The sequence below is a fragment of the Micropterus dolomieu genome, linkage group LG07, assembly GCF_021292245.1.
Source record: "Micropterus dolomieu isolate WLL.071019.BEF.003 ecotype Adirondacks linkage group LG07, ASM2129224v1, whole genome shotgun sequence".
Lineage (NCBI taxonomy): Eukaryota > Metazoa > Chordata > Actinopteri > Centrarchiformes > Centrarchidae > Micropterus > Micropterus dolomieu.
Genome location: NC_060156.1, coordinates 12,550,646 through 12,573,774, shown reverse-complemented (window position 1 = coordinate 12,573,774; position 23,129 = coordinate 12,550,646). Strand labels below are relative to the sequence as shown.

The window sequence follows — 23,129 nt, the reverse complement described above, 5'->3', positions numbered from 1 at the left end:
TGCAGTCAATACCGAAAATAATATTTCTTATTTAGTATTGAGTCTTATTTTTTTGTGAGAAATCGTGCCAATGGAATGAAGTATTTCCACCCAAAGTCTTGTTAAAAAAGAAAATCCAATTAAAATTACGCAGTTCTACTTTAATTTAGATAAATAACTTAAATGAGTAATGTTTTAAAATGTAGAAAATAAATACTGTCTCTTTTATCAATAATATTGAAATAGTTTTTTTTTTTAAATGGATAAGAGACTTTTGGGGCGGACATTTGTAGTGATGTGTCAAATATTAGAGGTCGTACATCGGTATTCTGGTAAGCTGTGACAGCGATGAATTGCGTTTCTGTGAAGGTGAAAGTCTGGACTCTTCCTGGTTGGCTGGTGTCTTCTGTCCCGTCCTCGTTCACTTCCACCACATGGAGCCGGGGCTGGTACTTGTGGAGAGACTGAAGAACCACCATCTGGAGATTCAATGAAGGACGCACGTCAGGAAAGCCAGCTTCAAACGTTGGATAACTCAGTACAGAAAAACATTAAACTGATTTAGCTCAGTTTATCGTTATTTTATCATTATTGTAATATCACTGCACTACTGCTGTTGCGCCTTAAGTGATACAGCCAGTAAGAGAGTAAAACCACTCCAGATGGAAAGTAATACTTAGGCTGTGAATAAACAAGAAAGAAAAGTAACTGGTATTATATAAATTTTTTTAAAAATGTCACTGAAGCATTGGATATGATGCATTACCTGCCCCGTGTTGTTGGAGGCACCTTTGTTGTTTGTAAGCTTTAGCTTTCCAAATGATATTTCTTGACGCATCCAGTGCGCACCGGTATTTGGTGAGTCCGGGTGCATATAAACCCTGTTTCCTAAAAAGAAATCGCAGATAAATAAAACACACAATATATGGTTTATTATTACAAATAAATTTGTTTGCCTGAATTTTTCAAATCAGATGGGGTTTTTTAACCACATACGGTGATCAAAATGGATCAAAACAAAAACACAAAAAGTTTTATAATGGAATTAAAAATGTTAATTGTGCAATAAACGTAGGAATAAAGGAATCATAATACCTATTACATTCGTGTCTGCTTTCCCACATGGCACCCACTTGCCTCCTTGAAATCGCCAGTGATTTGGATCAGCGAGTATTACATCCACAAATATATTGTAGTGTGCAGTTGGGTCAAGGCCAGAAATGTTGAAGCTTAAAAATGGGAACATTCGTCTGTGGAAGATAAAGGAACACAGATTTGGAAAAACGCCTCTCATACCAAAAAAAATATAAAAAAAACTCAGATTGGGATAATACATGTAAATTTTTAACAAACAAAAGCTTTACTATGATGGAGCCAAAATGTCCTAGACTAATTCTGCAGGTGCATAAGAGATAAGCCAATGTGCGCGCACTTACCGTCCTTGCTTTGTGATGATCATCTCTGTTTGGTGTCTGTGAAACTTCAGCCACAGGGCCCTGTTGCACAGATACACCTGCGCTTTCCCTGGAACCAGTCCTGCTTGCGCCGAGGAGAACTGGTAAAAAGCCCCTCCTTGGTAAGTGTGTCCATACTGTTGCGCGTAAGGATAGCCCGCAGCCGGGTAGCCTTGAGGAGAAGTATTGGTCAGAAGGCTGTTATAAGCTCCATTAGTTATGACCGGGTGATGAGCCATATAACGGCTGGGACTTCCAATAGAGAAAGCCGGGTGCGCTGGTCCATGCTGGCTCGGGTAAGGGAACATGGCACTGGGAGCTGCTGAGACTGACTGCGGCTGGGTAGATGGAGAAAAGATGCACCTTTCTCCTGCAGATCCATCGAAATTATGACGGATGTCAGAGACTCCGTGAAGATCAGGAGAGAGTTTGCCCCTCTGGACGTCCCCTGATGCGTCCTTTGAGTCGGGAAAATTGTCTGCCTCTGACTGATTCGTCATCTCCCTAGAGTTTTTTTTCAGAGGTGAACTTCTCTCCAGGTTGTCACTTGCACATATAATAGGATGGTCCTGCAACGGAAGCTCTGATCCATCGGAGCTCGGAAAGCCACTGCCCACATTCATAAATTTCTTGGAGAGTTCACTCGCTGGCGAGATGCAATTCTCGACCTGCATAGCTCAATAGGAAGCCACTATTAGCACAACCTATATCACAAGCTTTTGCACACGCCTTTCCTAATCTAGCACTATGAAAACGCCTTGCTATGACTTGAGGTACCGAAGGCAGCAAATTAGCCAATTGACACCATCCTGCAATCAGGAAGGATTTTCTTTCCATCACGCTTCCTGCTTTGCTAATGAAACAAGTATTGCCATTGGTTAACTCAAGGCTGTAATTTAATTAGACAGCTCTTAATTAGGACAATCTGTGGAGCGCTGTGAGCAAAGTGATTTGTTTGTAGTGTGACATGGGCCTATATTTGATTAAAACATATGGGCTCCGACTGTTTCTTCATATTCATATGGACAAGAAAAACACACAAAGGATAAAGATGAAAAGTATTATGGTCATAAAGAGTGTTTTCTACTGTCAGCTGGAACGGCGCAGCTGCGTTATTTACCTATTTATCCGCGTTATTTACCTATTTATGTGCTATGAGTGCCAAAGTATGTCTGCCGAAGAAACCAAGATTTATTATTAACACACCAAAAAATGACAGTCCATGACAGGCAGTGCATCTGATGCCTTAAAATGTTTGTGATATAGCGTGAAATCATGGCGTCCCACTGAAGATGTGTTTATGAGTCCCAGTGCTGGTAAATATTTTATGCCTATAAAGTTATGAACCAGCGGACTGATAACAGGGCTGCTGTTACAAATGCACCTCACAGAAAGTAAAGGGAAATCTTAAAACACCAAATATTTTCGGACTGTTTTAAATTTAAATGTATTTTGATACAATTTAATAAAATTCATTTCTGTATTTGTGGAGTTATTGTATAGATTGAGGCCAACCCCCCTCATATTAATTAAGTCTCACCGTTGTAGATAATGTGATCTGCCAAATTATATTCAAATAAATATCAAATTTGGTGAGAGCAGGGTGCAGAGCAGGTCTCAGTTTATGGTTAGCAGTGATAAGTGCAAAAGAATAAAAATAGAAAAGAGCATGTAGAACCACAAAATGTTCCATCATTTAATTAGACCTTTTAAATCCTCATCGAGGTATAATAAAACTTTGTCAGGATGGTGTTGATTCAGAAGATGAAATAAAGTATTAGAATGGTTACAAGTTAAAGTGACTCATTCCCAAGTGCAGAGAGGGGTTGCACCTTCCTGCTTAACTTACTAACAAGGTTATTATCAAGTTAACACAAACTGATGTAATGTCCATTCCATAATTTTGAGGCCTTTGTAAATTGCACTGGATTTATAAATTTCATTGAGTGCACCTTAACAATAATGTAATTCAATACAACCTTTATGAAGCTTATGCTGTGTCACAGAGGTGTTGATTCAACATTAGGGTAATTTATTAAACTGTAGTTTATGGAGATGTATTGAATTGCATTATTTTAAAAGATGTTTCTATGTGTCCTTCTCCTGTATGTACTTGTAAATTATTAGAAACACCTTTCACCATAAAGCAGTTCTGTATGACATCACCGAGCATGGCTTCAAAAACTGATCATTTACACTTACCTGAACAACTTTGGGTTTAGTAACAGTGAAGTGTCATTAACCAGCAACTGTGCATCGTGCAATCTGACTTTCACTGGTGGGCACATCCACAAGTTTGTATCTCTAATGAACAGCCATGAATCTCTGAAGCTAACAAGAGAGGTCATTACAGTAAGGCTATAGGGTCCAGCAATCTATTCTTGTGAATCATACAAGCACAGGCTTGTCTGTGCCCAAGCAAAAGAGGCCACTCTCTGCACTCCTCATTACAGGATTATGGTTCACTTCCATCACTGATCTTTAATAAGCAAAATGAGCTTGCTACCCCCCACCCCCCCACCCCCGAACAAACCAATTGTTGAACACCCGTGCAGCAACTCAGTTTGTTTCCCCAGGTGCTCTGGTGTTTATTTATCAGACTGAGCTAGTGGACATAACCAAAGAGGAGGGGGTTGTTTTGTTATGCTGTGGCCAGCCACATCCCTCTGGGAGATGCAGGTTGGGATCCATGCCTTCTGCCAAACCCGCCATTGACCAGCTGAGCGTAATGCACTGGGTCCCTAAAAACAGTATTTCATCTACATCTACTATTTAAACATATAGAAATATTCATCAATAATCTGTGAAAATATAAAAAAAAAAAAACATATAATTATAAAAACATAATTATTGTTCAATGTTCAGTTGAGCATAAAACAATGTGTGGTAGTTTTTTCAAGCACTGTATCACCATTTTTTATTGTTGTGCCAAAGAAATCTGCTTGCCACCTGGGTCTAATCTAATCAATGTGAATGACAAGGAGAGAAAAAGCCTGAAAGTGAGCACCAGCTTAGGGACTTTACCTAATGCCCAGTACTGTCACTTCAATGATATGATCACAGCACACAAAATGACAACAAAATTATAGCCAGCAAGGATATGGGGACATAGTGTGCTACTCCAGTCAGGTGAAATTGCTTTTTCCGACTATGAAATGGCTTGTCTCTTGTCGGATGGGTAAACATTTCCTTGTCAGGCCAGTAATAAGGAATGAGGCACACTGGGCTGAACTAAGAGGATAGAGCCAAGGTTATTTGGGATTCATGACAGGTAGTGGCTTATATTACAGCGGCTCTAAAAATTTCATGGGAATGCATTTAAGATGGCCTTTAAGTTATTTATATGTTGTTTGCCAGACGTCACATTGCAATTTCCATCAATAAATCAAAGTGAAGTATTTCTTCCCTTCTTCCTGGCTCTTTGATTTTAAAAAAAGTCAAAAACCTGTATTTACCTTAAGTCTTTAATTAACTAGCATGACTAATCTGATCGAGCGTGGTGGTGGTTTGTGCTATGCAAACATAACGATTGCCCCCTGTGGTTTCCTGCCATCAGTGATCTGCTCTGTCAGAGGGAATCAGGGTGCTCTCTGACAGAAAAGACAGCTGGAGGCCTGCTAAGGGGCGGAGTGGACAGTTGTGGCTTTTAAACCCTTATTAGCTGTCCTCCCTGGACACACCAAGACACGCGTCTACGCAGAAGTGCACTCCTACACCTGCTCATTATTGATGTCCTTTAAGGTTCGCCCAGCCAGACCAGATCCATCCGTGTATCCTTACCACAAAGCTCACAGCAAATTAACCTCAGGACAGGTGATCATGATGTTTAGTGGGAATGCAAGTGGCACGCCTCCTGTGCCAATACCACACCTGAGAGATTATTCACAAAATGTTCATACATGTGCTTCTTTATCTGGAGTATGATGAAAGAAAACAGTGATTGTAGCTTACTAAAAGTCAACAATTTATCTCTCTATTCCTATTCCATTTAATCATTTAAATACATCCTCCAATCACTTTCTTATTAAGTGAACATACGCTTTTTTTGTCAGTTGTTTGTTTATTACACGACAATGGCAGAATGGTAATTAACACACTACTATGGCAATGATAGTGTAATTCTATGGGAGAGTGGACAATGAGCTATCTCCCATTCAAAACAACAACACAAAAATAGAATAACTTAAATAGAGATGATGGTATTTAAAATGTATGCATAATTATGAAGGTGTGAATTTTGTCTCATTCCAATTCTTTATTAAAATAACTCTTGTGAAATATTTTATTCCTCTGGGTACTACAACCCCTGAGAGTGATGCCTGCATCTGCTTCATGCTCTCTGATGCGCAGTACTTGGGTAAACAAATGGTGAGGATATAATGCCAGGAATCACAAAGTTTGTGGAAGGGCTAATGTCCCTACGAAAACTTCTTTTATCACCTGCTAGTGACCCGTTATCAACTGTTTGGTTTGTTGCTAGTCTCTTTAAATTTTAAAGAGTCTGTGTGACCCAGGGAGTGCAGTTGGGGTTTGTGACCATTTTGTTATTTCTGCTGCCATGCACTGTCAGACGTCTGCAAGTGAAGAACATGGCCACTGTCCCCAGTAAGCCCATGGCATAAAAAATTCAGACTAACTCTACTTTTTAAGCCATTTCTGATGAAAAGCACACAGAAATGAAACTGACTTATGCCAAATGAATATCATTGAATCGCTGAGATTGTGAGGCTGATGTTTGTAACTTTGAAATTATTTATAAAACATCAGTTCCATTTTAAGAGTAGCCATGCCATGAAGTGTGCACTTTTCCTTTGAGAATCCTCTGAGGTTTCCCAAGTACTATCGGCCTAACCCTGAACAATAAAACAGAATGCTCCAATCTAGTGACTTAAGCTTTGCCTTTTTTGATGCGAGCCTACGCTGCTTAGACAGGCACTAATTGCCAGTCACAGCTGTGTATTGTTTTAATCGATAACTAGGTCGACATGATGATGATGAAAGCTAAATCTAAAAACAACTCAGAAACTTGTTGTCTGGTTAATCAACATCCAGGATTTTGGTACCTAAATATGTTTAATTATATCCATGATAAACTGGTGATTGACCTGCAGTGGAAATACTTTTAAAAATAAAACACAATTGCTGCACAGATCCCTTGAAAGAAAACAAAATCCTCCGTTTGAAAGAAAATATTTTGAGGAGAATAGGAGCAAACAGGCGACTGTCGTGTTACAAGAATAATCTTCATTAAAATCACAGGCAACAACACCAGGCCAACACACAGCTCATTGGGAATGCAGTGTGAAAAGAGAGGCCCACAGATTATCACTCTACGTAACTCATGTTTAATTTATCCAGGAGCAATATTGTCAAGAGCCCTACCAGTCCAAGGAACTAGACGCTGATAAAAGCTGGAAGAAGACTTACGGAAGCCCAAAAATAACACAGGCTTTGGGTAAAATGTCGCAAAATGGAGAGAACACACTTGAGAGTGGAAGCATTCGAGACATCTTCGATATGTTTAGCACAGCTTCACAGTAGTGTAATATAGCTGCTTTAGGATTGTTAATATTTCAAAAGATGACTTCTAAATGGAGTTGACGATAAAGTGTTCACACAACAACCCGGCATGATACACAGCACTTAACCTTTGCTCTGATTTGGAGCTATTCTACCTGCACCTTCACAACAGACTACATATTGTATAAAGCTTAAATCAAGGCAACATGAGCAGAAAAGCAAAATAGTCTTACATTCAACTATACTGTAAGAAGTAAACCTAAACCAATTTCTGTGTGCTCTTTGATGTGCTTTCCCCCCCCTCCTCCTCATCATCCTCCTCCTCCTCCTCCCCATGGCTGAGTGAAATGGAATTGCCTCTCACATTCAAAGACAGCTCTAGGAAGGTGATAATAGAGCTACTCCCTGCTGTCTGCAGGCAGGAAATAGGAAAGTGGCATATGGGGCCAGGAACCAAATAGAGAGGAAATGTGACCAGGCAAGGGAAGGAACTAAAGAAAAGGTTAATGATCAGTTCTGAATTCTACTGGGAAGAGAACCATGTTCCAAGTTGAGAGGAAAAATAGATGTGACATGATTTATGTCTCCACCACTCACATCTCGGCTGTCACAAACAAACACGTGGAAACCAGTTTATTTTCTCGACAAACGTTGCCAATGGTAAGGCTGATAAAGAAAGAAATATCGTAATCCATTTGCTTTTTTTTTCTCTCTTTTTTTTCAATATGAATGTTTAATCCATACAGCCACAGAAGTGCTACAGGACACTGCACGTTTTAGACTGGCAGAGTAAAGAATGTATTGCAGAGTGCCACTATCTCACATTAATTAGAAAGATGAGAAATACAGACAGTACCGTATAATCAACAAAGAGTCCATCTTCACAGCTTCACCGGTATTCTCCAACAAGTGTGAACTACTGGCTGGTGTCCTACTGTTGCCTTTATAGCAGCCCGACACACTCTCCGGCCTGCGGCATCTCCGGGAGCCTATAGGAACTGATCCGCTATTTAAATTACCAGGAAACTATGCCACTACTCTGGAACTAAATTAGACATTGGACACCGTACACAGATTCATGTATGGGAAAAGAACAAAAAATCAAAACAGAAATCAGAATGACTATAAAAGTTTGCAGCGAATTTGAGTGAAAATGTGAAAATTAGTGCTGTGAGTTCAAACCAGTGGGTGTGTTATCAATTAAGGGACACTGTGGGCTACATTAGCAGGGAGTGAATTTGCTTTCAAATTTTCACCCTGTTACCACACCTTGGTTCAAAGTGTTTGTGCCCCTTCACCACAAAGCTGGATTCCTTTAACTATCAGTTACATCTGCTGCAAAGAAGGTATCAGTTTTGAGGCAATTTGCACTTGGTTTGAGCTGCTACTGAGCGTCTGATAACATTCATCGTAAGTTGTCTTTTTAATTGTCTAAGGGCATGGGTGACGCTGAGGAAAGAATAAGATGAAAACCGACTGAAACTGTGGACTTAAGAATCAACTGTCATTCATAACGTGGAGTAGGTTAAGTAATAGCATTCTACAAATACACATATGAATATTTATCAAAACAGGTACACAGACACACAATCCACCAATTATTACAGACATATATGTAGATCATCAGATATCATCAGATGAGATCTTAGCGTATGCAAAACACTACTGAAACACTGGATTTAAATATCTTGCTGGTGCAGACCCTTGTAGTAACAGCTGGACATCTGAGACAAAGCAACATCACACAGGCCAGCTTTTTCCAGATCTGACAGCTAGATCATTTGAAGCTCTCAAGTTAACACTTAAATGCAAAGGTGACATGACAGTGTCTTCAGAGCCAGATGGATCGATACTCAGCTTGGCTCGTCAGGATCTGAGCAGTGGTTCTGCAGCCATGTAATATTTTTGTTTTTTTTAACGCTGCCGTTTTGAAAATAGGCTATCACTGTCTGGCACAATGTCTGGTACGTTATCAATGAGCAGATTTCCTTTCTTATGTTACAACTGAAATATTGATACATTCAATTTAGCAAAACAGCCCAGGAGTCCAGAGAACATTCAGAACCTTTTACTCGTTTTTAAAATTTTAGAAAAGCCTGAATCGCGCAGAAGTTTAGCTAAAGCTACAGTTTGAGGTCTAGAAATGTTCTGGGACTTGTACTGAGAACAACCATAAAAAGAGATATCCAGGTGACTTAAAGGTCTACGCAAGAAGGTTTGATCAAACTTTAAAGTAATTGGTGGCCATAATTATGAGGCTAAAATGATCAATGATCCATCATCTCATAGTTGCAGTCAAAAGGCGCTCAAAGAAGCCTTCTTTTCCAAGACGTCCCCCAGTGAGACGGCCAAGAAGTCCCGTAGATCAGCTAGAAAAACTCGGCAAGTTGCCTTGGTGACCGTCCAGGCTGCACCGACTGGCACTATCTCTATTCCCCCCCCCCCCCCCCCCCCCCTCTTCCATCCACATCTATACACTTAAATAAAAAATCTAATTCTATCTTTCAAATATTCAGCAGTCCCTTTTCCCTGGGAGAGGTAAGGAGTATTGTTGAATAATGCAGCCAGACAGGGATCTCCCTGAGCTGGTCTCTACAGGCATCATTGAGTAGGTCCGATCCCACTTGAGTAGCATCTATCACAGTGACATCATCATTCACACAAGGAGATATGATAAGACAGTAGTACACTACTCTACTACTTGAGCCAACTCTAAAGCAGGCAGTGGTGTTACTCATTTAAACCAATCTACTGGCCATCTGTTGATGCTAAAATCAAGGTCTGACTGCCATTTCTAAATCAAACACCATCAGTATGCCTTTATTGCTTTCTGCTGAACACTAACATGTTTTTGAGGGAAAAAAATTGGTAGCTTTGCGAGACATTCGCATATTCTCTTTTACCTTGTGTGATTCTGGTGGGCGTGTAAACGTAAAAACCACAGGGACAGGCAGCTAAGGAAGAAGAAAACAACATCTACATGCAGCAGCAGCAGCAGCAGGTCTCTACCTTGCAGATTAGGGCACTGGGAGCACTTTGCAGGTTGTTGTCACAGGTATGACGAGGGAGAATTGCGCTTGCTATCCCCAGGTTACACAAGGTGTGAACAAAATATGCAGTCAATTTGTTTTGTGCAGAATTAGAAGGGGAAAAACATTACAGGAATATGCTTTGGTTTATCTGTAGCTGTCTCCCATTTGCTTTGGGTTTCCTGTTTAACATGTGTGCTTCAGGGGGATTTTTTTTGTTTTATTTCATCAGTGTTTTAACTGTATTTGTACTGATTAAAACAAATGGGCTTGGAGGTATATCTGAACACGTATGTTCTGGTTCAACTGGTTACCTTAACTGTGCCGCGAGTGACATCAAATCAACAACTAAACGCCAGACACAGCATCAAGAAGAAACCCATCCAATCCAACGAGCTCAATCAAATCACAAGGACAAAGAGAGAGTGTGAGCGTTGGCACAGGAATGACTGATCTTGGGGGAATTGGCAAGACCAACAGCAAGCAAGTGTATTACATATGGCGTGCCATTTTCACAGCTTCCACAAAGAGAACACAAAAAGTGTTATATCTCACTATCTAAGACTAATAAACAACAACCCAGATATGCTGAATCTGTTGAATACTGTAACAAAGACTTGAGGTAAACGGAGACTGTGGAAGACTTTCTGGTGCATATCTGAGCTTAGAGCACAGCGACATGCTAAGCCGTGTAGTCTGTGCTAAGCAAAGACGGTAAATGAAGCTGTCCTCCCACTAATTCTATGAGGTGTCAGTCAGAAAACTGGCCTGCCAGGATGACTTTCAGCTCTAATCAAGCCAGATGGTTTCTTAACACTGAATAAATGAATTGATTTGTACGTGGCATCTCTAACAAGGTTCATGTTCTTCTACTCATGACACAAAGGTGGTCAGCATGAGAATAAGAGGGCTACGATCTACTAACCTCAGTCCTTCTAACATGAATATGACTAACATCTACGCAGTGTTTGTATCTGTTATGTTGACAAAGTGCTAGAACGAGGCCTGTTGTCATCACAATTGTACACAGCTCACACCTCAAGTGTAATCTTCTGCGTCCTAACCCAATACAGTTTATTATCATTAGATGGATCACTGCACTTTCCCTATGGTGTAAACTGCTATCAATTATGCAGCATTATTACTGTATATTGTTGAAGTACCTGCTAAAGAATTGTGAAACTCTGGTGTTATGGTGTGATTGTACTGAGCAATAACCAGCTACTGTACACTTTTCAATTAGATCTGCATGGCGTTTTTTTTTTTCCGGTCATTAAGCACACATGGTGTAAGGATGTCCACCTTACACTTGGTGCCAAAGGTGTTTCTGCAGTTGCTGTTAGCCAGCAGCATCTCAGCCCCAATGCAAAGCCACTGCTGCATGTAAGAGGACTCCGAGGACAACACAAGAGTACCCACTGTGATTTTCACTGGGGATTTTGATATTCACACCTGTACTAGGTGTTGTTTGGGAGTCTGATAAGCATGTGTGAAACCAGAGGGGTGGCTAGAATGGGGACCTTATTTGAGGGGATGGATCTTTTTCAGAAATATCTATCAAAGATGGCACTGTTGTTTTTTATTTCCTTGCATAACAATAAGAAGGGACAAAGCTAATCAAGCACGGTGTATCTTAGATACCAACCATGTGTCTAATTGAAGCTGCACATGGCCATATGGGCATGTGCGAAAAATAGAATGTCCAACAACTACATAAGGATTCAAGCGGCACGTGGAAAAATAAAATATTTCCAACATCACTGCCAGTCTGGTAGGCAGTGACTACGCAGCTCATCAAGTGGAGGATTTATCTCAAAGCAATTTCGACAATTCATACAAAATTCTGCTATGAAAGAAAATTTACCAAGCAGTGTAGTAAGGCAAAATAATTTTTTAAGTGTATGAAGAAATCACAGACCTTATCATTACAGGATCAGAAGCTGAAAAACAAAGTGCATGAGAGTTGCTCCTCCTCTCTCTACATTGGTGATGTTCAGAGGCAGCCTGTTATTGGAGGTGTTAATTGGCAAATTCAGTACAAGTCAAGAGCATGTTCCCTGTCGTCCTCGCCCAGCAAGGCTAGGTCATTAAACCGAGAATGGATTCTTTCATGCTGCCTTAACCCTTGAATTGCGAGTTACCATTCCGCAAACATCCCCATGCTCCATCCCACCCCCATGTGTCAAGAAGAAAAAACAACCTACGCTGATTCAACAGCGACAATAAAATAACAAGGAGAATGACATCTTGAGAGCCAGGCTTTCAGTCGAACAATTATTTCAAATTGGCAGCCAAATGTCTTTAAAAAGTTCAGAAGTTTACAAATGTCCAACACTCCAAACCTCCTCAAGTAAACAAAAAAAGTAGTCGTTGCTGTGGTGGCTGAACAATGGGATTTTAAGAACAATGGCATCATCCGACTCCACCGATCAGTGTTTTTTTTTTTTTGCGTTCTGTGTATTGAACGAGTCCATGAAATGTTGAGTCTCCTTTGGGGTTCTGGGTGCGATCTCACCACTGCCTCTGTCATCACTTGCTGTGACTGCCAAATCTCTGCTCCAGAAATCAGGGCTCTCAGACCAGCACTGAAACAAACACAATGGAGAGGGGCCGTTCTGAGACTTTGCACAGGCAGCGATGTCTTCAACACATTTAATCGAACACAAAGTCAGCTCCACCACTTCTGCACAGAGAGCACGAGGAGCCCAACGCATGGCAAGACAACTGTGAGGTGATACTCTCAGCTCGCAACGCCATGAGAGTTGGCAGTCTCTCATGCCAATGGTGACCAGTGCACAGACAGCTGAATATGCTTCTCTCCTAAGTTGTTAATTATCGAAATGACATTGATGTGAAGAGGGCATTCTAGCCAGGTGACCTTAATCCACTTGCTATCCCTCTGTTTTGTTTCCATTTGATTAAACCCTTTACCAATCTCTTTTTTTCCCACTTGTGTTATATCTTCATGGCAATGACACGATCTGACAAACATTGTTGAGTAATTGTTGAAAATAATGACTTAGTGAAATGGTGCTTCATCTGTCTATTGTCTGTTGCAATTACAATCCAATTACGGGCCAATAAAGAAAAGAAATTGTTTGTTTATATGTTGATATTATTGTTGTCAAGTTATGATATTTAATTTCTTAATATCAATTAACGTCAGAAACCAGTCATATGCAGATGATGTCTACAGGAACACAAGAACTACTGCTGGTCATTGTGAATCCAAAATTACTGTATATTTTAATATACAGTGTAAAAAATGGCAATAGGTGTATGGAGCAAAATTATAGGAAAAAACAAAAAATAAGCTAAGCTTTTTCACTGTTTAGCTCAGAATTATAGGCCTGGTTTTACAGCTGTGTCTACAACCATTATGGAGGTAAACAAACCTTCATTAGAAAAGAACAGTAATTATTGTCCAGTGTGAGTCAAAAGGCCTGCCACACAGTTTGGTAGTAAAACTGGGTTTCACTGTTGTAGTTAGATTTTAGATTTTCCTAACCTTTTGTGCACAACTGGATTATGGATTGTAAATTTAATGTGATAGTGGTTTTCAATAATCAACACTGTTTTAGACTGTGGTTATGAAAACGTATTATTACTTCACAGAATAATTTTACAGTCTAGATTTTAATCCCTGCTCAGAAACAGAAATGCATGGCTGTGTTCTCCATCATTGTACACTATTGTTGTGTAGCAGCCCTGCTTGTAGCCATACATGACAGTTCCACTCTGAACACAGCTGAGTATAACTGCAAACAAAGCAAGTAACATCCTAAGAGATGTGCTGCATACATACAAACTAGATTCATTATCTTCATCATATTTCATCATATAATAATGCTGAATCTGATTTGTATTTTTTCTATTAATGGGTTTGCAGAACTTGTTCAAAAGCTGTGACAATAAAGTATATCTTTTGAAAATATTGTTTTAATGCCCTAACACTGTTATTTTTGTCCTTTTTCCTGTTTATATAGCCTGTTCATGCCCCTTTTATTATGCTTTTACTGCTCACTTTTCTCAGTTTTGATTCTCTGCCATTGTTCATATTCATTATTTTTAACTATTTGCATTTGTTAAGTGTCATGGACATTTGGATATACACTGTAGTAGGCATTAAAATTACACAATCACTGTAATCTGTAATCTTAATCTCGATTTTTCTTTATGAAGTTACCACATGTATATTCTGCATTGCACCATAGTGACCTATTATTCCACTCAAACCACTTAAAAAACAGTCCAGTACAGTCAGTTCATCTTGCAAGTACAAGCTGATAACACAGGCCACACAGACCAGTCTCTGCAAAGGATAACCTGCAAGCTCAAATAAGTGGTGGAAGAGTGCCAGCAGCTATACTGTGCGTCAGTTTCCTCTCCTATCTGCTTGAAAATGACTGTGGTCCCTTGAAGCCGGCAACTTCCCTGTCTCCCCGAACTCTATGCAGCACCGACTGGTGGTGCAGAAGCACTGCTGATTAGCATGCAGTAATGATGGTGAGCTGGGCTCCATTGTTCTAACACCTCCCCTCTCCTCCGCACCAATCTGTCACCATTCAGTGGGCTAGAGCTGCCTCAAATGCTTCTCTCCACAAATGAGATGGATAATTAGTTGCCCCTCACGAATGCTGCACTCTTCTCACCCCTGATTGCTTTCACCTTCTTGCTCCTGGCAATTTTGACACCTTGTAATCAGCCTGCTACTTCTCCATCTCAATCCATATCTTTTTCCTTTTTTTGTCCTCTTTCATTTTTGTGGCTCTTAAATCTATTTCAGATCTACTGCCTCTGGTAGCAAATGTCCCAAGGAGAAGAATGGCACATGTCTCTCATATTCTACTGGAAATGATGGCAATAACAATGCCTTAGAGGTAAAGAGGAGTTTTCTCAAACTGTTCATATTACTGTATACACAAGTGAGTAAATATACGGTGTACAGAAATACACACAGAAAAAAAACTATCTGTCAGTACCAGTTTCTTCTTCCAAATAACAATGAATGACAACATAATTATGAGCAAGCAGCTGTTCATGATCCCAGAGAGAAAAGCATGCAGGCTGCACAATGTTCAACTCTTCACAGATTAACCAGAGAAGATCATTAGGGATGTGTATTTGCCAAAAAAATCTGAATACATCCTCCCCTCAGTGTTCATGATGTGATGTGACATATAAAATGATGTGATTTCTGTCACTCAAAAATTAACATGCATTATGTTTAGCACATTATATTAGATGAATATCTAATATTCACCTTTGTAAATACACCAGATGACATGTATGATGACCCTTTTCCTTCACGTAGATGACGTGTTTTAGTCACGCTCTTCTATCTTAAGTCTAATGACTCACTAGTTGGGAATAGTTGATAGCATTACTACATCGCAGATTTTACACCCTTCTGAGCTATTTATGAAACACAGTAAAACCTTCAGCGCCAAGTACCAGTTAAGCTTGAGATAAATCAATCAGTCTAATAAGCAGTATTTGATTAGGAGAAGTGAGTTATATTACCCAAACACTTGTAAAGAGGGAAAAAAATGACTGTTTGCAGTCTTCACACCAGCTCATCTACCCAGCACAAGTGTTATCAGCCCATAGCTGAAGAGCTGCAAGGTCCTCTCTGCACAATCAACGTGTTCCAACACAAAGTGTCCCTGTTTCCTCAAACATAATCGCACTGAATGGTGAAAATCACTGTAATTGTTCGCAAAGGTGTGAATAAATAATGTAGAAGTAAGTCAAAAGCTGATGCTGCTATTAAGAAAATACTCAGATTTAGTTAAATGTTACATACTGTACATACTGTAAAATATCATACTGACTGAAACATCACCGATTTTCCAAAAATCACCGATTTCACTGTTCAGTTTCTTTAACATTTTGTGAAATGATCATATTTTCCCATTATTATTCATATCTATAATGTAACTAGAATGTCTCATTTTATTATATTTTATAAAAACATCATGTTAATTTATCCATTAAAATAAATGTTAATATAATAAGTACAGTATAATATTGCCTAAGATAAACTGTTACACAAATACACAAATAGCAAGATAATTGGGCATCTAATTGAACAATGAGCTTGTGCCTAATGTTATGTGTTGCCATCTGTGTGGAGAATTTTAATGAACACATGGCATTCTAACTTTTAAAATGATCCAAAGTTGGACATAACATAAACACATAAAAAGGAGAAAAGGTGTCTCATTTCAGCAGAAATTAATGCAACTATCAGTTTACTGAGCAAATCTTCATCATTTGTCTAAGACTTAATGTCTCTCTAAAAGGAAATTGTTGCATGTTATTAATACAAATGATGCTTTAAAATAAAACTGTATAACTATGTTAAATAAAGTTAATAAATACACATCTTGACCACCTTATGTATGTATTTATGTATATATGTATGTATGTATGGATACATACAGTATTCCAACCTTTTCCTTTTCATTTGCACGTTTAAAACGATTTCAAATGATTAAAAAAATCTTGCAAGAGTAAATGTCGGCTTTATTTGCTAATATATACCATATGATGCATCATGTGACTTAGTAGGTAAAATCTCAGCGTGATATTAGAAAAATATAATAGGCATGAAAGTGTACCATTCAATTCTTCAAATTAAATAAATGGGTTCAAGTCTTATTGCAGTGTCATTTCAAATCCAGTATAGCGCATATAATTCATGGCATGCAGGACTACACCATGAATACAGTAAGTCTTGGAGTAGTTGCGGCCTTGGCCCGTCAGTCTCTGCTTCCACTGTCAATTGTCGGCTTCGTTCTTAGGCCAGCAATGCGAGTAGAGGTGGCTGTTCATTCGGTCCTGAGGAACCACAGCGTGGCAGAAAGCACACTTATCAGGACTGCTGCTCTGAGGCGCCGCCAGCTCTGTCCCCGCGTCAACTGCATCAGACAGCTCAGGGCTCCAGAGAGGCTGCAGAGCAGGATGAACCAAAGAAAACAATATATTATTCATGCTCTAAACAATCCTTACACTCACTCTATTAAAGCAGGCTGGACCACTTGGCCTTCACATTGAAGTATCTGTTGCTTTAAGAAGCATGTCCTCTATCTACCGAGTGTTTAATCATCTTACTATTTATGTGTTCATCCAAACTATCAAAACAGTCTTGCCTATAATAAATGCCCATGTTGATGTAATCCAGGCAAAAGAATCATATTATAAAAAACTGGACCAACTTTTAGATCTTACCGCATATCATTCACAATATTTTTATTAGGCATTTATACACATCAGCAAATAAAATCCAACTTAACCATCATACTTGTTTCATCAGATTCAGACACTGTAATGTGCTTCCATCTGGCTCACACTTTCCAGCAAAGATGCCAAATATAACCAGAGCATCCATGCTTAAGTAAAAAAAGATTCAGCACACATTACACAGTAATACGTTTCAAATTAAGCCAAGGGGATTTTTTTTTTTGGACTTCACACCGTTTCACTCCACCATTAGCAAAGACCAATCAGAAACTGATAATTTGCTACTAGTTTTCTCAGACCTTCTCCTGTGATTCTCACCTGCTGGGGTCCCCGCACACTCTCCTGGGAGAGCGAGGGTGATGTTGAGTGGGAGGGGGATGTAGGGTAAACAAAAGGCATGGGCAGTTCCACAGGCTCCTCCTCTGCCAGTGTGGAGGGGACAGTAATGAGAGGCTGCTTCATGGGCATGGTCAGACCAATGTGTCCCTCTGGAGCACTGTTCAGGAAGTCATATTCACTGTCCGCAGAGGGCGGGAATTTGACACTGAGTTTGGTAAAAGAGTCTACTAAGTCCCTGTCCTCGGGGCTGGCACCACGGGATGCCAGAGACGTGGGCGGGAGTGGGATATCCACTGCTGACCTTAGCGCTGAGGAAAAGGGTGTCTCTGCCTCTTCTGTACGGTCTGTGCACTGGATGGGCATGGAGAACCGCTGATCTGTCAGACGGCAGAAAAACATGCAATTTTACACACTTGTCTCACGCAACATGTTGATGTATTCCAGCGCTGGCTTTAAGGACGTTTGAGCTTGGCAATGATTTGAGAAGTTGGACACATTCAAATATAATTTAGGTCTTTTCAATACGTATATAACAGGAGAACATATTTATCAGACATTGTATTAACATAATTATTCATATACTAAATATGAATAATTGTGCTAATATTATTGGTTATACAGCTAATATCCAGAGCCAGCATCATGCATTTGTCAGTGGAATTATAAATGTGTATATCCATGCTATGCACAGAGGTGGCCAGCCGTGGTTTGAAAGGGCAATGAGGCATTCAAGTAGTTAAAGGTAGGGCAGGCAGGGTGCGAGCAGGTAGGTAGACAGGTAGGCCTTATTACAGTCCTGCGTCATTTTTGTGTTAGAGCATTTGATATATTGATTGCTGTCGGGAGGTAAAGAGAATTAATTAAAATAAATTGCCTACCCTAGCTTTAAGGTATCAAATTATCTTATAGAACAATGCAAAAGCTAGTAAACCCATAAGTTGTTATGACAGAGACAAACCTATTTCAATTCAACACAAGTAAGTGAGGTAAGAAAACAAGTGGATTTAAGTTCAGGCATTAAAAAATGGCAGGTAATATTTTACCATATTACCATTTGATGTTTCATTTCCAGCATGGAATCTTTTTAGGTGATCTTTCTGTCTTCTGGTTAGAGACCTAATCTGCCGGAATTTCCCTTGAATTGCTTCAAATGCATCCAGCATGTCCTGACTGACAAACAAATAAATGAAGAGTGAGAAAAGAAATACACACACACACACACACACACACACACATATAGTCTTTGTACAAGGAGAGACACATACTAGTCAACGCTGCTGCTGACTGGAATAAGAGGAGCAACACTGCCCATATTCTCCTGGGGAAAAAAAGACACATTACATTTATATTATTTATTAGCAACAATTAATCCAAGAGCATATAGAAAATACATCTGGTGTTTTATTTTTCATCACAAATGTATATTCACTGGTGAACAATATTTCCAGGCCCTGCTAAATAATAAACAGCAACGCTCAAGCCGCTGATCTGTGCAGCGATACTATCCTCTAGCACCATCTGGTGAAGAAAGGTGGCTACACCTTGTGTGGCATGAAATAGAAAGGGTGGATACTATACACAGCAGCAATGTCACATCTTATGTCTCCTCTAATGCTTGAATCTTTGGACAACAAATGAATGCAAGCATGACAAAACGATGAAAACCTATGGACATCCCCTTCTGAGCAAATGACAAGGAGATCACTTCTCGTGACTATCATGTAATTATCTGCAAACTGCTTTAGTGCTGTGTAAACAAGGGTTTGAAACACTGAATAAATAATTGCATTTGCAGGCTGACTGAGAAATAAAAATTCTTAAATGGATGATGGTGAGATCTTACACTCACTCACAAAGACAGTGCTCAGAACTTGTCTGACAGGGTCAATCACATAATGATCTGTTCATTTTCAATCAGTGTCCCTTTAACATCCTTGTTTACACAAGTGCTACAACATCAGGCAGTACTATCAGCTTGTGTTTTTTGTATGTAAGAGGAAGCTGTATGTTTGCTTATGCGGAATTTCATGTGTGAGTATGAAGAGGATGGGGCCATCATATTGCAGTTTTCACATAGTGTAGCTGCAGCGAACATACCAGGTACTGTATTTTCTTATAAGCGCTGGCCCCATCAAGGAGATGGTTGCAAGGCTCACATTTCATCTCTCCTTAGAATCCAAAACAGTGAAAATTAACAGTTTATACAGGAGGCAATGCTGGATGAAACAGACACATTACAAAATCCATTACAATATGTTGTCAATTTCAATGCCCAGAATGCAATGCAATGCAAGAGTACATTATGGTGGCGACACACAAGCAGAGAGATGATCTGGCACGTCTCACTAACCTGATGGTTGCCTTGTTGCCGATAACTTAGCTTCAAGTTTTGAAATCAACTGCTGCTGGTCCTCTATCTGCTTTTGAAGTTTTTGAGTGTATCGCTCATAATATTCAGTCTGTGAAAAATTAGGTTTCTGTTAATTTTGTAAACACCATTATTTGCAATCTTGCGTTATGCCTATATGTGTCACATGTAAAACTAAAAATCATGTTAAAAAAACAAGACCTCTTGCTGTTTGACTGTTAACAAAACTATAAAGAAAAACCACGCTTTCAGTATATTAGTTAAAAAACATTTCTCGTGAAACCGGCAATGCAAGCTACTATGTGACTTACTGTTTTGTGCTACAACGTTAGGCTCATTTCATGCAAACTTTGCAAAAGTTGCTCTCCTCATATCCTTACCATTTGCTGCAGCTCCTTTTTAGCATTGTCCTTTTCAATGGAGACCTGGCGATAAGCTTCAAAAGCTTTGTTGAGCTGGTCTCCGATGTTCCTTTCCATGCCGTGTGCTCCACAATCATCACTGACACAGCAGACATGAGCCCTGTGAGTGAAATCCCCAAATGTTTTGATCCACTCCAAAGACACACACTGGCAAAGACAGCACTTTATTTGACTAGTGAAAAAAGCATGGCGATAGTGCCCCTTTTTGCTTGTTTTATAATGTTTCCCAACACACACAACAGTCCATTTGTCTCAAAAAACTAATAAAAAGAAGGTCAGTAACTATTTAAAGTGGTGTGAAATGATTTGGTTGATTTAAGTAAGCTACTGCTGCAATAACAAAACTGAGAAAACACACTTCCTAATCTGTATTTATTGCCAAACAATACTGGCAGTTCCGGTGGAATATATCATCTTACATGCAAAAGCAAAATTGTATTCAACAATCGATGCCTTGTTCTAGTTCTGAGAAATAATGTGCTGTAGGCTGATTTTTTTTTATCAGCAGCTGAGGCATTGAAAAGGTAATGACAAATAAATACAATTACTCAATGCATTTGCAATTTCTTGCATAACTCTTATAAGACCACTGACCTAACCAATCCTAAAAAAAAATTCTTTTCAGGTCCAGTATCAGCACGGAGTATAAAACAACTTCTGAGAAATGTGGGAACAATTGCAGCACCATACTTACTGTTGTAATAGTTAACATGGACGCGTTGAGATGATGCAAAAAATAGGCTGGTGTCAGTTCCACCCAGTGCTGCTCGTCAATTATTTATCAATCTTCATTATAAATGTCATAGTAACGCACTACCTGTCAGTGACACTACACACTGAGGGCTCCTGGATGAATCCACAGCAAAGCCTACAGGCTGCGTTAGAAAGGGAGAGTCACACTAACGTTGGAGCTCGCCGACACACAACAGTGGAGCGCTTTAAAAGTGTCATTCAAAACCTAATCCGCAAAGTTCCGTATTCTTTAAACCGTAACTGACCGGTTAGCAGTGGCTCATTCAACCGGTGGTGGATAAAGCGACCTAGCAACAACTCCACAGGTCAGTTACCCTCGCCGCCAGTGACTGAGTGTCCTCTTACCTTCATTCGAGTAAATGTTAGAGCCGAATTTTTTGTTTTGACACCACCGCAGCGTCGTCGCCTAATCTTCAGATGCAAAGTTACGAAGCGCAGGAGAGGATATGGCTCTGTATGTTTTACATAGCCTACTTGAGTTGGGAACTTCCCTCGGGGAATCCCCTGCTCTGTAGACTTCCGCCTTTACTCGATACTGGCCAATCAGCGCGGAGCTCGGAGGAGCGCTGGGTGGTTAGCTGGTTAAGGGTTCTTCCAGCCTACGCGTCTGCAAACCGACTGTTGTGCATGTGAAAACTGTCCCCAAACTAGATTATACTGTGCTCATTTTGCTCTCCAACATTTTTCTTACTTTATTGAACGTTTAACAAGGTATGTCGAAAGGGGAGATTGCCTGAGCACTTCCGTGTTAAGGGGGCCCATGGCCCAAAAATGTGCTGTTGGTCCCCTATTGTGGTAATTTTATTAAAGACCACTTTATTTTGGAATATGTACCTTCGTGCAATTAATTAAATAACATAAAAGCAATGGAAATGCTGAGTATGGGAATTGGGGGCCTTAGAATGTTTGGTAGCAGGCAATTCAAGTCTATTTGTAAAGCACCTTTCAAAAACAAGGTAATTCAAAGTGTTTTAGGTCTATATAAGACATGAAGACAAGATATAACATATATCAACTTGTACATTATATACTATCTTTGTCCCTAAACATTGGAATAGTTTATCTCTAAATTTTAGATCGCCCAACTGAAATAAAAGATTAAAAAAACAACTTCTTAAGAGTCACACATTTAGGCTACTCACTTTTTGCTTTTGTTTATGTTATTTCTGTTTTGGAAATATGCTAGTGAAAAATCTCAAGGCCTTTTTCACAGAAGACATTTTGACATGTCACACTGTAATAGGAAAACCATAGGTGTAAATAAAATATATGATGGCTTAATTTCATTTAGCTGCTGCAGCTTCAGGGTCTGGTGTTGTGCATGCTGACTCACTGTCACAGTGTCACGGTTTACTTGGACCTTTGAATATAACAGAGCTTTTGTTAATGTAATTAGTAACACCTGTGCTTTTCCTGCAAATGATGAACCAAAAATGTCTGCTGCAAAAAAGGCCTAGGTTTAAAAAGATTTTTAATACTCACTAATGTATCCCTTGTTACCCTGAACGGGTTTTGTTTTATGTTAAGTTTTGGAAATGTACATCTTTCGTGATTGGATTATAGGATTGGGTCTTACAGGTTATCTCTTGGCCAATACATTCTGATTTCAAATAATTCTAATAAAAATGTATGGGCATTCATTTTTTTACAATGACCTTCCATGTGTTGTGAAGCCCACATAATTGATTATTTCTTCTGTATTCTGTGCACATGTGACATAGCTGGCCACGGGGCTTAGTATAAATATTGGTAATTTAAAGCTGCAGTTGGTAAAAACTAAACATGCAATGCAAAACCTTCCACGTGTGTCTCTCCGCTCTCTGTAGCTTTTAATTAAGCAAATGTATGAATGAGACTAATCATGGATGAGAGATGCCACACCCCAATGCATATGCAGAATTGTTAAGAATATCTCCCACATACTCTTTATAAAGACACTTAGGTTTTCCCATACAATGTAAGCACAGCCGTCCAGGCAAGATTTGGTCATCTGTTCCACAGTACTCCTTGAAAAACACCT

General features: G+C 39.5%; 2 protein-coding genes across 3 annotated transcripts in view; both read right to left on the bottom strand.

Annotated features, from left to right (window-relative positions):
* The window catches only part of LOC123973905 (sodium-driven chloride bicarbonate exchanger-like), a 34,297-nt gene extending 32,349 nt beyond the window's left edge, over positions 1–1,948 (bottom strand). Inside the window, 4 exon segments of the mRNA XM_046054279.1 lie at positions 300–458; positions 746–867; positions 1,075–1,229; positions 1,416–1,948. Coding sequence (XP_045910235.1) covers positions 300–458; positions 746–867; positions 1,075–1,229; positions 1,416–1,933 — 954 coding nt within the window. The 5' untranslated portion in view covers positions 1,934–1,948.
* A 14,541-nt stretch (positions 1,949–16,489) lies between these two features.
* tank (TRAF family member-associated NFKB activator) lies at positions 16,490–21,663 on the bottom strand. Of its 2 annotated transcripts, none has more exons than XM_046054947.1 (8): positions 21,455–21,663; positions 20,315–20,456; positions 19,917–20,025; positions 19,664–19,734; positions 18,832–18,884; positions 18,618–18,736; positions 17,546–17,943; positions 16,490–16,936 (listed from the first exon to the last, which is right to left on the bottom strand). In XM_046054947.1, exons 2-8 carry the CDS (start codon positions 20,411–20,413, stop codon positions 16,766–16,768), a joined length of 1,020 nt encoding a protein of 339 aa, XP_045910903.1. In that variant the 5' UTR covers positions 20,414–20,456; positions 21,455–21,663; the 3' UTR covers positions 16,490–16,765. The 2 variants fall into 2 exon arrangements, with proteins under 2 accessions (XP_045910903.1, XP_045910905.1); XM_046054949.1 differs by lacking the exon at positions 21,455–21,663 and adding an exon at positions 21,051–21,419.
* Between the last annotated feature and the right edge of the window lie 1,466 nt (positions 21,664–23,129).